General features: G+C 41.4%; 1 protein-coding gene across 1 annotated transcript in view; it reads right to left on the reverse strand.

The window, feature by feature from the left end:
* Positions 1-3,290: 3,290 nt before the first annotated feature.
* Positions 3,291-15,207, reverse strand: part of LOC108318597 (transcription factor COE2) — a 66,683-nt gene continuing 54,766 nt past the window's right edge. The window contains exons 9-10 of the mRNA XM_017549782.2: positions 11,647-11,814; positions 3,291-5,721 (exon numbers count right to left, since the gene is read on the reverse strand). Of these exons, the coding sequence (XP_017405271.2) occupies positions 5,690-5,721; positions 11,647-11,814 (200 nt within the window). The 3' untranslated portion in view covers positions 3,291-5,689. The remainder of the gene's footprint in view (positions 5,722-11,646; positions 11,815-15,207) is intronic.

A 15,207-nucleotide genomic window follows, 5' to 3' on the forward strand; every position in this document is an offset into this window, starting at 1 on the left:
TCGAATCTACAAATTGAAAAGGGAACACTGGGAAAAAACGACACAGGACAGTCAACATCCAACCACATCCTGGCGAAGTGACTGGCTTCCCATAGAAAGCCTCTGGGGCTGGCAGACAAAAAGATCAAGTCACTTGTGTATAGAGAGACCATGAGCTAGTCCCAGTTTGCTTCTGTATTGTGTTCCACCCCACTCTCAAAAGTGCCATGACTTACACAAAAAAGTTATAGGATTGCCTTGCTTAAATAAGGAAAATAATGGAGGGAAGTAAGGCATGGCTCTAGACAGCTCCACAGCAACGTAGCAAATACATAAGTAAAAACTCCTATGAATCCTCAAAGTTTAAACCCCCCAATTTATATTTACTACTTAACCAAATAGCCATTCAAATGAAAACCTCTTTTTGATGTGTATGAATCAAGGAGCATAATTCTCCTAAGTCCTTCTTGAACAAACTGCTAGAAAACAACCTTCAGCAAACCAAGAAGGAAGAAGAGGATGTGCAGCAGGTGTGCCCCAATTTAAAAGCATTTCTTTCCATCCTTTCTAAGATGTTCCCCCTCGATACTCCATATTTCAGTTAATGAAATCTCAAAATCTGATTAAGTGGCAAACTGGGAGTTGTCCTAGTCACCCCATTCTCCTCATTCCAACATCTCACTAGTTCAGTAACTCCTGTCAAACTGTAAAGCGTTCTCTCAAATCTTTCCTCTGCTTTCTATCTCTGTTGTCACGCCTTAGTTCAGGTATGAGTCATTTACGTCTAGACGATTGCAATAGTATCTTAGGTGCAGGAGCAATTTTAAAACAGTTCACAACTGGTACCACACAGGTGCTGAGCATTTAGAAAGGATACCAGTCGTAAACAGTGGCCGGGCATACTGGTACTCATCAGCTGTCTTTGGCCCTTGGCTAATTGAACTCCTTGCCTGCAGTATCCACAATCTCCAGTCCATCGCCCATATTGTAGTTATGATTTATCTAAAGCCTAAAGTTGATCATGTCACTCCTTAAGTTTCTTTACTAGAGTTCCGTTCCGTTACCTGCAGTGTTGTTCAACGTATGAAATCTAAACTCTTTGGCATTGTGAATAAAGTCTTTTAGGACATGGTCCCCACCTAATTTTTAAAGTTGAAAATCTTCTCACTCTCACATTCAGTACCCAACAACCACTCCGGACTTCTTGCCATTTGGTAAATGCACCAAAGACTCTTTGAGATTCAAGTGTGTGGTTGACACTGTCCTACCTGGAACAGGAATGGAACCTACATTTATTTCCCTAAAAGGTCCAGATTCTGGTTTCAGAATCACATCCGACTGAGAGAATCCGCATGGGATAAGTTCCAGGGCTGAGCAACTTGCCCAACAGGCAACCAGCCAGAGGTCGCTTCCTCCTCGTTTTCTTCCCATTTTGAGTTTTCCCTGTTTGTTTAACAACCAGCCACGTTATACTATAGACATACTTCATAATTCTTTTGATTAGTTGACTGACAAGAGAGTCCCTAAGGAGTGGATTCTGCCAGTGATGCCATTTCCTGTTGTCTGTAACAGATCAGCGGCCTCTCCCACCTGACAAGGCAGGGCTGCCTCGGGGAGTCTGTACTGAGCCCACTGGTTCACTCATCCGACAAGCATGTATTGAAAACCTCGGTCACATACGGGGTTGAGAATGATGTGGTCCCTGTCCTTATGAGCTTTCTGTCTAAAGTGGAGGGAGACAGCCAGCAGGAAACAAATGAATGTAAAGTGTGGCAAGGAAAGAAACAGTTTAGTCACGGAGAATAAGCAGGAGAGTCTGCATGGTAGGAGGTCACCGGAGGCCTCCCTGAGTAGGTGATACATAAACTGAGGCCTGAAGGATGAGAAGGCAACAGCCACACAGAGAGTGAAGGGAAGAACGTCCTACTAGGCAGAGAGCTACTTTTCACTGAGAAAAGCAAAAATGCAGTGGCTTTCTCAGTTCAGTGTTTCAAAACAGCATTGCATCCACTTATGTGAGGAGGGCAATCCGTGTGGCTTGAAGATATCTGTACCCTCCTAGAGAAAAATGAGATAATCCAATTTTAAGTATACTTGTGAATGGAAAAATCACATGTAGGATCCAGTTCTCCTAAGTGTGCTTTGTAAATTTCCCTTTGCATGTCTTTATGTTGTCCTTCCCATCTGGCGTGCTCACTACTAACCTCATTCTTCTACTGCAAAATTCCTGCTGCTCTTCGGAGCTCTGGTCTAGCCTTGCCTCCTGTGATGAAACCCTCTCTGACAGCTCCAACCTTCTGTGCTGGGTGTCTTCTCTGAGCCTCTGCACCTTCCTTGTCTTCCTGAGTGAGTATCGCTTATGTATTATTTTCTTCCATGGGTACACATCTCACTTGTTTCCTATGATTTAAAAAGAGACGTGAAGCCTTGGTGTACTAGCCTGCGATTCTTCACCCAGTGTCTGATGGCTCAAGTTATAACATATGTTCAACAGGAAATTTCAAATCGGGGGAGACTGCCCACCTACCTCAGGAATTCTATACAGCCAAAATCCAACAGAGCAAATAGGATCCTTGCAGTTTTGAGGGTTTTTATGAATGAACTCGAACAGATGGATATATAGATGAATAGATACAGAAAAATGAACAAAAGTCATATTCTCTCCTTTAAGGGAGTAACTTACTACACATTCCATGTAAACAAAATCTATAGTAAGATTTCCCCAAATAGAACTCAGGGACCAGTGTTACGAGAAAATTCCCAACATTAAGAACAAATCCCAAACTACCACTCCAAAACAATAAAAAGCAAAGGTCCACTCATTTTTACAGTACAAAAATTTTATTTTTTTTTGTTAGGATAATTTAAAGTTTAAAACTGAAGTAGACATATTCATTTTACAAACAAGATACTCTTTAAGTAAGACCATTAAAAACAGTAAACAAAAAAGCTGTCTTTACAAAAAGCTCTGTGCATAGCAACTTTATACCGTATATAACTGACAAAGCAAAACAATAAAATGAAACTGTACAGTTTGAAAATGAGACTTCACTGTACAAAAGGGTAGAGAAGTTAATGGTTTTTAAACCATGCATATTGAAGTGTGTAAAGAAAAACTGAGAAGAATTACAATGCTATAACAAAAGAATGAGATAAATAATGAAGTAAATTGTCCCTTTAAATGAAAAAGAAATCTTACACAGCTCCTCTTACAAACATAGGATAGAGTTTGTAGTTAACTATAGAAATACTCGTATTCCAAGTGGCACAAAAATAACCTGGGGAATGACCGAATAGCAATGACTAATGAGGACAGGGTAGCTTTGTTTTTAATTTAGTACACTAAAAATAATCCTTACACACATTTGTACAATTAAATAGGTCTGTTGCTGCCAGGGTTCTAGCTGAATGGTCAAGGATGTCTGGTATTTAGTTACACGCATTTTTCGGTGTAAAGCTACCAACAAATTCTACAGTCATTTTGAAGACAGTACTGCACTCATCTTCATGCAAGAGGAAAATTCACAGGTTCTAAAAGCAATGCTACTGAAAAAAACATTTCCTTATGTTGGATTGGCTCAAATCCAGGGCTAAACATGCTTAATTTTGTTCTGCCTTCACTTTTGGAAGGTAACGTTTGTATTCCACACATTCTTCCCCTTCCATCAATCAGTCTCACTGGGGAACTTTTTCTCTTACTTTTCCGTGTATTTTGGCGCTTTAAGCCCTGACTATGAGGGACTGTCAGCAGTAGTTATAAGCATGCCAGGTTTCTAAAACCTTGGATTCTCATGTGCATAGAAATAATGTAAGTCATAGTGGGTCATTCCAGAATGGATTAAAGGCAAATAAGACAGTTGGGGCTGGATAGGTGTGGGGCTGCATCCATGGGTCAAAGAGAAGGTATGCAGAATTAATGAAGTCATCTAAAATTGGCTCAGATGCACTCATGATGTTTTTCCATGAGTGCTGCATCTATTTCTAATGCTGAAATCCCAACCAAGAACCCCAAACTAAGTCTGTGTATAGACTCTACTATGGTGCTAATGAGTCAGGAGAACCCCAATGTGGAAACAAGTGACATCCTCATTGGCAATCCAAATATGCCTGGATATGTCTCTAAGGATCACATAGGCTTTCAGGAATCAACCTCTGTTAGCAGCTAAGGCAAGGTTCTTCCTCCCTAAGAGCTAGTCACAGCAAAGTGAAGAGCCCAACAAAGGGCTAGGTAACTGTGCTGCATAGAATACAGATGTCCCCAATCTCTGGATCTCCCACGAATCAGGTCTTCCCTTTCTTTCAACAAAATAAGGTGGGATTAGGGCTTTTAATATCCCTCTCCCATACCCCATCTCATTCTTGACTAGAAACAATCATGAGTGGGATAGCTGTGTTTTTCAAGAGAGTTTAATGCCATTAAAGAGGAAATTTACAGAGAGAGGAAAAGACCTGGATGTTCTGAGACTGACTCTTAAGAGTCCATGAAACAGAGTTATCTTCTCCAAGTCCTGTTTCTGAAGTTCTATGGGGCTATGTACCTCTGTACTGAATCAGGCACCCAAAGAGGAGGGAGTGATGGGGTTCTGGTGAGGAAAAATTCCCAAAGGGTCCCTTAGTTAAGAATAGTCTGTGGTTTTGGCTCTGCCAGAAGGTGAGACACTTCTTTCCTTGGGATGCTGAAAGCCTGAGACACACTCAAACATGGGAATTCTCTGGTCTGCTCAGGGGAAAATGTTGAAAGCTAATAGGAATTTTTAAAAAAATATTCACAAAACCGGTGGACTACTTAGAAATCAGACGGAGGTGGGAATGAATTGATGGGTTGGAATATTTTTCGCATGTGCTAGAGTCTCTGTTTCTGCATTATGTTGTTCTGTTGTTCTGCATTATGTTGTTCTGTTCTTGGGTCAATAAAATGATGGAAAAGGGGGGATGTAGGACAGGGGATAAGAATCTAGTAAGTAACTGCAGTAATAATCACACACCTTTAAAACTTGGTACTACATGTTTGCATCATTTGCATTTTACATCAGGAAGAGAAATTCCTTTCTCTTCCAAAAAAAAAAAAAAAGATCTTAATTTCTACCTCTACTTACAATAAGTTACACGTTTATTTAAATAATTGTAAAACATTTTAAAATTTTTCCCTTTTTTTGTTCATTTTCTGTTTAAAGAGATTAAGCTATAAGCAAACACACATACAACATTTCATCATTCGATTCAGGTTTCGTTTTAAGAAAGTCTTCCATGCTGGTACCCTGTTTTGTTCAATTTTTTTTCTGCATAAACTAAATTGGTATCTGAAAGGCTTCATAGAAAATAGAAACTTTCAACTTTTTTTTTCCTACAAAGAAAAACAAATAGTATCCAAAATATTAAGCATTAATTGTTTGCCAATTTTTTTCTTAAATATTTTACAAACATAGGAAGGTGGTTTTCATAATGTTCATAACAAAGAATTGCATTTCTGCTTTTAGCACTGACTACGTCAATGACATCTTTTGTCCTTGTCCCCAAGAGGGTCAGTTTGTGTAGCCACCGTCAGAGCTTTAGGAGGACGTGGGACCAAGATGCCGGCTCCTTGCAGACCCAAGTGTGTCCATCGTGTTCGTGTGGGGGCACCGCTCCCCCCTCAAAGAGCTCATAGTGCTTTCTTCATTACTGGTCCATCAGAGTAAGTAGTTTTATGCTATAAGAAAGCAGTTCTTCTTTACATTGGGGGTACAACAAGTCCAGTCATGGCTGCAAGGAAAGAGTGGCACAGGAATGAGATGTGGTGACTTTTTATGATCAAGGCTGTGACACAGAGTGAGGGACATGGGATGGGAATGATAGAATCTGATGCGATCCAGGGAGACAGTGCCCTCAGCTGATATGAGGACCGGTTCTCTAGGTTTGGTCTAGCAGACAGCCCATTAAAGGCACTGAAGCATTATGGAATCACTGAAGTACCGGGAAACCTTATTGAAGTTTTCCCTGGGAGGCCAGGAGTTACATTTTGTTTTATATTAATGGGTTGTATAAATGAGAGAACAGATGTAAACTAAACTGTAATATATGCATGATATCTTTTTTTCTTTGACTAAAATACCAGATTATACTGCTCCAAATCACTTAGTTGGAACAGGAAACGAAAGTCCACGTGCCAAGCCTGTTGATCTACCAGGGCATCATTTATAGCAAATGAGGCTTTTTATCCACCCTACGCTTCTTGGGTGAGTGCTTTTTTTTTTTTTTTTTATTTTTTTTTTTTTTTTTAGTTCATCTTCCTTTGGTACTCACTGCAGATGTGTGATGCTCACTGCTAATGAATGCTGATTACTGCAATAGAAGACTTCATTTAGTTTATCAATTCCCACTCTCTCTTATTTTTAAGCGGAACCTTGCTCTGTGACCCAGGCTGGAGTGCAGTGGTGCCATCTCAGCTCACTGCAACCTTCTGGGTTCAAGCAATTCTCCTGCCTTTACCTCCTGAGTAGCTGGGACTACAGGTGCATGCCACCATGCCTGGCTAATTTTTCTATTTTTAGTAGAGACGGGGTTTCACCGTGTTAGCCAGGCTTGTCTTGAACTCCTGACCTCAGGTGATCCACCCATTTTGGCCTCCCAAAATGTTGGAATTACAAGTGTGAGCCACTGTGCCCAGCCCCCAGTTCCCATTCTTCATCGCCCTATGTAAATGCAGTAGTCCAATTATTTCTCCCTCCATTGAGTCGAGGATTTGGACAATGCCCATCTGGGTGGAAGGACTTCTAAGGGTTTCCCTAGGTGCGATAAATAAAGCAGCACCAGCACAATGTGGAAAAATCCCACAGCAAAATGTATTGCTCATGCTCACTTTGAGAACATGTGCCCGTGGGATTTTCATGTTCTAGGAAAATGGCAGACTAGTTTCCTCGCATCATAATCTTTAAAATCATATCTAGCATTTGATTCTTTGCATTTTATTATCTACATTGCATCGAAGGAATTATTAGATATAATAGAAGCATTTTGCTGAGGGTTGCTTATTAAGCTTTCAAGGAAATGGCTGAAATTCTCTCCCTGTTTCTCAACCCTTCCATCTCTCTCTCCTCTCTCACATTCTCCGCCTCTTTTTTTCCACATCACCTAGTCCTCTCAGGCAGAATTGTCAGCCATCTCTTTCCCTGCCCATACAGCCTTTATTGAATGTTTGTGAGATCTGGATTAAGGTCTTACACAGCTAGCAAAGCCTTAATTATTTTTGCCTGTATTACTATATATTGAATCAATGTAACTTTTCAATAAAGGCGGTTCAATTCTGGACACTCCCTGATGATTTAGAGATACAGCAACCCTAGGAATTATCCCAGAGTGTAGAAGGTTTTTTTTTTTTTTTCCCTTGGAGGGAGCTGGAAAATGAATCATAGTATGTAATATTATCTCAACAATCTATGCTCATCAACTGGAAGTGCCTGATAAATGAGGTAGAAGGTGGAACATGAATGCTATATGTGGAGCTCTCTGGCAGTGGATTTCTGACTCAAATTCTGAAATTTGTCTATTATATTTAAAACTCCTGGTTGGGCATGGTGGCTCACGCCTGTAATCCTAGTACTTTAGGAGGCTGAGACAAGAGGATCGCTTGAGCCCAGGAGTTTAACACAAGCCTGGGCAACATGGCGAAAACCCATCTCTACGAAAAATACAAAACTTAGTCAGGCATGGTGATACATGCCTATAGTCCCAGCTACTCAGGAGGCTGAGGTGGAAGAATCTCTTACTGAGCCCAGGAGGTCAAGGCTGCAGTGAGCCACGATGGCACCACTGTACTACAATGTGAGTGGCAGAGTGAGACCCTATCTCAAAAAGAAGAAAAATCCTCACCCCATTCCTTTTTCTGGGCGCTCAGAGAGACACCAAAAGGGCTTATGGAACAGCAGAGTTGCTCAAAGAACAAGATCCCCTATATAACCCTTCCTCCTAGTCCCACATCCAGACTGGGTAGGCTTGAGCTCTGCTAGGTGGGGCTCTGACTTTGCTTGTAGAAATCATAGCCAACAGACAGAAAGCAATAATCTCCCTTTGAACCAGGTGGAAAGTAGGCAGAGCACAGGCTCTGGAGTCCAGATGTCTGGGTTCAAGTCATCAGATACTTCCTGTGTAGCCTTGGGTGAACCGCTTAACTAGGAATCATGACAATGGCATGAGTTGAAGGAGATACTTCTTGTAAGGCACTCAGTTTGGCACCTTGCCTGTAGTGCTCAGGATAGTTAGCAAGCCTCAGAGAGTATGGGCAGCACATGCCTTTGCAGACAATGCTATCTATCTAGAGAAAGGCCCCTCCCCAGCCTGTGGTGACTCAGGCACTCAGCCCACATTTTCACCCTCCCACTGTCTTTCTCTAAAGAGATGGAGCTCCCTGTCCAGCAGGACTCTGAGAGCCCAGGAATTTTTTTGTTCAGTGACTGCATTAAACGTCAGCTTGGCTTCTTCCCTCTCTCTACTCCAGGGAACTTCACAATGCTGGACATTGAGCTTCCGTGCACCTGGTCTACAACGAGGAAGAGCAGAAGGTACGATCCCTGAGGACATCATGCCTCCTCTCGGCCAGGCTGTGGGAAATATCTGTTATCTTGCCTAGACCTTCACATAAATTAAGTCTGTAACAACCCAGCCTTTGGGGATAGCTATTGGTTTTCTATTTAACATGCTGGGAAAATGAGGCTCTGAGAGGATAATGGCATGCACAGATTCACTCGGCCGGGAAAGAGCTGAACTAGAACTCCGCACATGGCTGGTGACGTCATGGCCAGCGCCCTTCCAGTGGCTAATACCTTTACGGTTGTCCTCAGGATTCGCTTTTATTTCTCCACATATCACTTAATATTTTCATACATTTTTTACAATTTCTTTTTAGGCTACTGCCCTAAATTGACAGGTGCTTTTCTCTCCTCCCACACCTCCTCCAAAAATTTTGTCTTTTAGAAAGAAAGACTACACATGGGGTATAGTGTATACTGCACAGGTAACTGGTGCACCAAAGTCTCAAAAATCACTGCTAAACAACAACTTATCCATGTCATCAAAAACCACCTCTACCCCCCAAAATTATTGAAATTTTCTTTAAAAATATGAAATTTTAAAAAATATTTTAGATATGGGGTCTTGCTGTGTTGCACAGGTTAGGCTTAAGTGATCCTCCTGCGTTAGCCTCCCCAGTATCTGGGACCATAGTTGTGTGCCACCACATCTGACTCCTTCTTTTAAAGGTTCAAGTCACCAGAGGAATGTGGAGGGAATAGAAGGATTCAAATGACGTTTGGAACCTTGCAGTGGCTCTAGAAATGAAGCTAGAGCCTAGAGCCTAGAGCCTGTGCCTACATGCAACTCACCAAATCATTGCTCCAATAAACCTATCAATCAGGCATGTGCTGGTCAGCCCAAGCATCCTGAGGGCTGGTGACCAGAAGTTTGGGTAGCTGGGGACCCTGGAGAAGGTCTTCTGGCTGTTTCTGCTGCAGCTGCCCACAAAGGGAACCTAAGACCAAGCAAGGTTTCCTTCCAGCTCTTTGGGTTGATTCAAACCTGACTTAAGTAACACCACAGGAGCCTTGCTCATGCAGGAAGAGGTGGGGTGGGGATAACAGACCCTGGGAGTCTGTACAAAACTTGTCCTGGCCACCCTGTAGGCTGAGAGCCAGGCAAAACAGACGGAGAAGCTCTGACACAACCAGCTCCACCTCTCGGCGAGAGAGGAGGTGGGGAAGGGGTGGCACGTGGAAGTCAAGTATGCTTTTTTCAAGTGAACCTGAACATATCTGCTAAGTGGCCAGGAAGGAGGAATGGGTTGCATCCATCCCTTCTTCCTCCTGTCCAATGCAGAGGAAAGCCTGCACCCCTCCTTGGTCTGTTTCAATCTGCATTTTTGCCAGTAAGACTAGTTGGGTCTGCACTGTTTAAGGTCCATGAATAAAACCAGAGAACTTAAAAAGAGGAAACATCAACACTGAAGAGATTGGAAAGTACAGTGAATATTCAGCAATCATTTTCATTTCCCCACCTGGAGATGAAGGCATCATGGAAAAAGCTCTGGGCACATCCCCTAAGAATGGGATGGAAACCACTGGTCTTTGATGAAAAACAGAGCAGGTGGAGACACTCAGATACAGGCTTAGCCTATTTCTCTATGAATTAGACATCTGGGGGAAAATCCCTGCCAAAGAATCCATCAAATTTCCAGATGTTTCCAACTACCCACACGTTGGGTGGCATATAGACCCAGCTGCTTTGTCTAGTTAAAAGGAAAAGAATTATCAGCAATGTTTCTAAGTGCTGCGTTTTCCATTCTGGTTTTGACAGTTTGTCATGTCACTTGACTTCCAGAAAACACCATCATCTCCAATGTTGGGATGGCACAGGAACCTAAGGTAACTCCCAGAGCTCTGCTCAGCCACAAGATGAGAATGACCTCTTACAAGTGTCCCAGAATAAATAGTAACTTACACTCTACCACCAAACCACCAGGCAGATGCCATCCCAAGGACAGCGCAGCCCATCCAAGGTTCCCCATCAAGCACGGCTGACCTCACAGGCTTTGATCCACTAGGGATTAACGAAATCTCTTCCCTTTTTAGTTTTACCCAACGCTGCTTGTTGTAAACATTTTTGTGTCATGACATGAGAGGAGCAGCCTAAAAGTAAAGTGGGTTGCAAGTAAGCCCCAGTCCTCAGCAGTTTCCAATTTGCTCTTTTGTTGTTGGCTGCCCCCCGTCCATGATGAGATGATTCGATTCTCATATACTCATCACATTTGTGTTATGTCATGCCATGTTATATTTTAGAACATTGCTCAAAAATGGTCTGGATGGATGACATTAATTTTTGTTCTTAGAAACTGTATGTCTTTTCCTCTTTTTCTCTACTCTCCACAACGCCCTACTCAGGCACCTGCCATCAATTTGACTTGCATGTAACTAGAATTCACAGAACTTTTTGGTTGCTCCTGCTGGCTCCTGTCCACGTGTGCCAAGAGGACATGCAGGCACTGTGACAGTAAGCAGAAAGCACCACATGACATCCTATGGGGTGGGTGACTGAGAGAGAGGGGAATGGCTTCGTGGATAGCATAGGGCTAGGAAGTCCAAACACTCCTCATTGTATGTATGGCTCTACCATGGTTAATTCCATGACCTGCAGAGTTTGCTCATGTCTGTTTCACCCCATTTTGCTTTGTGTTATTTTTTGAGATGGAGTTGTGCTCTTGTTGCCCAGGCTGGAGTGCAATGGTGCGATCTCCACTCACTGCAACTTCCACCTCCCAGGTTCAAGGGATTCTCCTGCCTCAGCCTCCTGACTAGCTGGGACTACAGCACCCCCGGCTGATTTTTGTATTTTTAGTAGACATGGGGTTTCCACATCCTGACCAGGCTGGTCTTGAACTCCTGACCTTCAAGTGATCCATCAGCCTTGGCCTCCCAAAGTGCTGGGATTACAGGCGTGAGCCACCACACGTGGCTCCATCTTGCTTTTAGATGGAGCCCTTGCCTGGCTGTGTGAGTCATTCATGTCCCATGATAAGAAGAGGAAAGTATTTCTTTGTAGATAAATGGCTGGAGCTATACAATGATGTACTGTTGGCTCCTACTTTGCCACCACTAGGGTACACTGTGTCATGTGTCTCCCCAAAGTAGAACCCTCACCTACCTCTGAATCCATTTCCATTGCCACTGGAGCAGGCAGGTGAAGGGGAGCCTTGGGGCCTGATGACAGGGGCAAAGGCACTCTTCTGTTTGACAGCAGGAAAAACTGAAGAGGAAAATGGAAGGATGGAGGATGTACTGGAAGATCCAACGGTGGGACTTGATGACATGACTGGAAAGCAAACACAAAATCCTCGTTTAGAAATTAAGATGTTCCTTCAGTTCACACATTTGGCATACATTTGAGAAACTGTTAATTTCCAGGCATTGTTCCAGATTGCACTATTAAAAAAAAAATTTTTGAATGTGACAACATTCCTACCCTGTCCAGTGGGAGGAAGAGACACATAAAACAACTAATATGGTAATGATCCTATTAGAGGAAGGTACCCAATGTCCAGGAGATACAGACAGCAGAGGGCTCTTCTGCTTGGGAGAATTAGCAAGGCATCTTCAGGAAGTGATGTTGGACCAAATCTTCATTCATGAGTAGAAGCTTGGCAAGACAGAAGAATGACACCAAACATGCTTGAAAAATCATCAGATCTACCCAGCAATGGAAATCACTTTTATACGCTACGGAAAGTCCTATCCGGGAGCTATATGCCGCCTCGGTACCTCCTAAGGCTCCAGGGGTTTGGTCTGTAGGGTTAACGTCTTCTCAGAGTGCCATCTCTGTGGGCCACTTCCTCATTAAATGTAAAAGATTATTAACATTCATAAGATTGCCTCCTTCTCCCATACTTTCAGTGCTCCTGGGAAGTCTACCTGCAAGTCAGTCTCCACTGACATGATGTTTAGAAAAAAACACCAATATTAATGACATTAACATTAAAATGACTTAAGGGAAACCAAAAGCTGAGTGTTGTAATTTCCAAGAAAAATAAAAGCAGTTTACACGATGAAGTACTCCACCAAATCACATCATGCAAGACGACAATTTTATCTCCTATGTTCAACTTACGAGAGGGGTAAACTAGAGTACACAAGGGTAAAACTCTTAGATACAGCACCTTATAGTATAAGGTCAAGTTTTAGCCACTTGTATTAGCATAATTCCCAAAATTTTGAACCATCCAAGTCACATGACCTGATAAAAGTATTGCTGGAACCTAATGACAAAGCTCAGCAGTGCTAACTCTAGCTCTGTATTTTCACTAGACTGTCTTTGAAAATGAGGACATGGGCGAGACTTTTGACTGAAAGACCAAGTACAAGGTGAACTCGAGGTCAGATGTCCATGGACAACTCTACCCTCATTTCCCCTCCCTCCCTACAAAAATACATTTTGGGCCACGTCTATCCAATTGCCTGTATAAAGCACTTATGTAGCACACCTCCCATATGATGTCTTTTATGGCTAAACTAAAATCCAAAGACTTGAAAAGAAGAGCTTTCTCTAAAAACTTCTTATCCTTAACGTAGCCTTGATTTAAGGAGCTATGCATGTGAGCACATAGGGGAGCATCACACACTGGCGTCTGCTGGGGGAGCTAGGGGAGGGACAGGGAGGTTGGGGAGGTTGGAGAGGGGATAGCATGGGGAGAAATGCCAGATGTGGGTGACAGGGGGATGGAGGCAGCAAACCACATTGCCATGTATGTATCTATGCAACAAGCCTGCATGATCTGCATATGTACCCCAGAATCTAAAGTACAATTAAAAAAAAACTGGAAAGGAGAACAAAGTTCTGGAAGAATCTCATGTAATACTTGAACATGTAAATGAATAAAAGCATCGTTGGGCTAATTCGCATTATAAGACAGGACACAGGGTTAAGCGTTAGGAGTGGGTCTTATTCATGGTTCTGAGCAAAATCTCTTCTAGCCTTGGGTTTGGCATTAGTGAAATAGAAAAACAAAAGACAAAAAGAAAATCCAAAGCAGAAAATCCCCAACTAAGGCACAGAATTAGAGGCCAAAGAGAAGCTGAGACTTAGTAGGTCCTGATTCTACCATATTCCAATATCTGCAATACTACATAATCCCCGGGGGCCCCAAAATAGTGCCTTGGTTTCTGTGTCTTCAACAGCAGAACCTCCTTAGACATCACCATTGAAGAGATTTTTATGATGTGAATTAGGCATTCCCACACACTCCATTCCATTTATATTCAGCAAATGACTCACTAGTACAGATAATTATTTTCTAATAACAGATTTCAATGGAAAGTAGGGCCCATTAGATCGAAAATGGTTCCCTCACAGTGGGAGGAGAAAGCTTTACTGAGTAACATGAAGGAATTGTTGCAGAATTGAATAAATACTTGCCTGTTTTAAATATTTCTTACAACAATTTCGTAAAAATGCCAAAATGCATTCAAATTAATTTAAATTTTGATGCAACTATAATAAAACTACTAAAAGGAATTTGAATTTATGCATTTTGGTAAACACAATTACTGTGTTTGCTTGTTTCAAAAAATAACACGGTAAGAGACAGGAAGCTTTGTTTAAAAATTTTCTTACATAGTAAGAAAACACTTATGTTCATCTGTGAAATCACAGTTGTACTGACACAGAAATAGACAGATCTTTAGAGCACAACAGAGTTCAGAAACAGACCTGGGTATAGATGGGAATTAATACTTAATAAAGGTGACATTTCATATTAATAGGAAAATAAATGCATGGAAAAATACTAACCCTTTGGAGACTAAGTTTAGAGTACTTCCTCATGTTAAACACTGAAGTAAATCTGAATAGATTAAAAAGTTATTTTTAAAAGCAGAAAAAAGTGCTAGTAGAGATATTAGGATGGTTAGAAGTTTACAAGATAGATTTGCCACATAATGAAAAACTTCTACCACAAACGCGAAAAGGCAAATGACAGATTAAGAAAAATATTTGCAACACATATTTAGATATGCTCATATCCTCAATAGCTCATAAGTTTTCATAAGTTAATTGGAAAAAGAAAAACACCCCAAGAGAAAAATGGGCAAAGGACATACAAAAAGAAAATCAGAAATAAAAATGACCAAGAGAGATCCATATAGAAACACTCAAACTGGCTCATAATAAAATGCTAAAGAAAACAGTAACAAGATCTTATTTTCCACTTACTAAATACATAAAGAAAAAATTAACAGGGTGGGGAAACATACATTCTTTCTTTTCTGAGGGAAGAATTAACCTCTCTGAAGGGACGTTGGCAATATATATCAAAGTATTTTAAAATGTGCACATCCTTTGACCCACTAATTTAATCTCTAGAAATTAATCCCAAGGAGATAGTCACGACTGTGCCAAAAATAATAGGTTCAAGGGCATTTTTATAATAATGAAAAATCGGGAAGTAAGTGACCCATAATAGGGCACATAATATTTAGTGCGTGCAATAGAATGCGATGTCAATATTAAAACTAATGTTGTAGAATATTTAATCATATGTAAATAGATACCTCTTCAGATGAGAAAAACAGATTACATAACACACATATTAAGCTCCCTTTACTTTTTAAAAATAAACATAGCAAAAGTCTAGAAGGATGTGATACACATCCAAAATTTTAGCAATGGTATCTCTGACCAATGGGATTATGAATATCCTTAAATGTATTGCTT

The sequence above is a fragment of the Cebus imitator genome, unplaced genomic scaffold (assembly GCF_001604975.1).
Source record: "Cebus imitator isolate Cc_AM_T3 unplaced genomic scaffold, Cebus_imitator-1.0 Scaffold221, whole genome shotgun sequence".
NCBI classification, from domain to species: Eukaryota; Metazoa; Chordata; class Mammalia; order Primates; family Cebidae; genus Cebus; species Cebus imitator.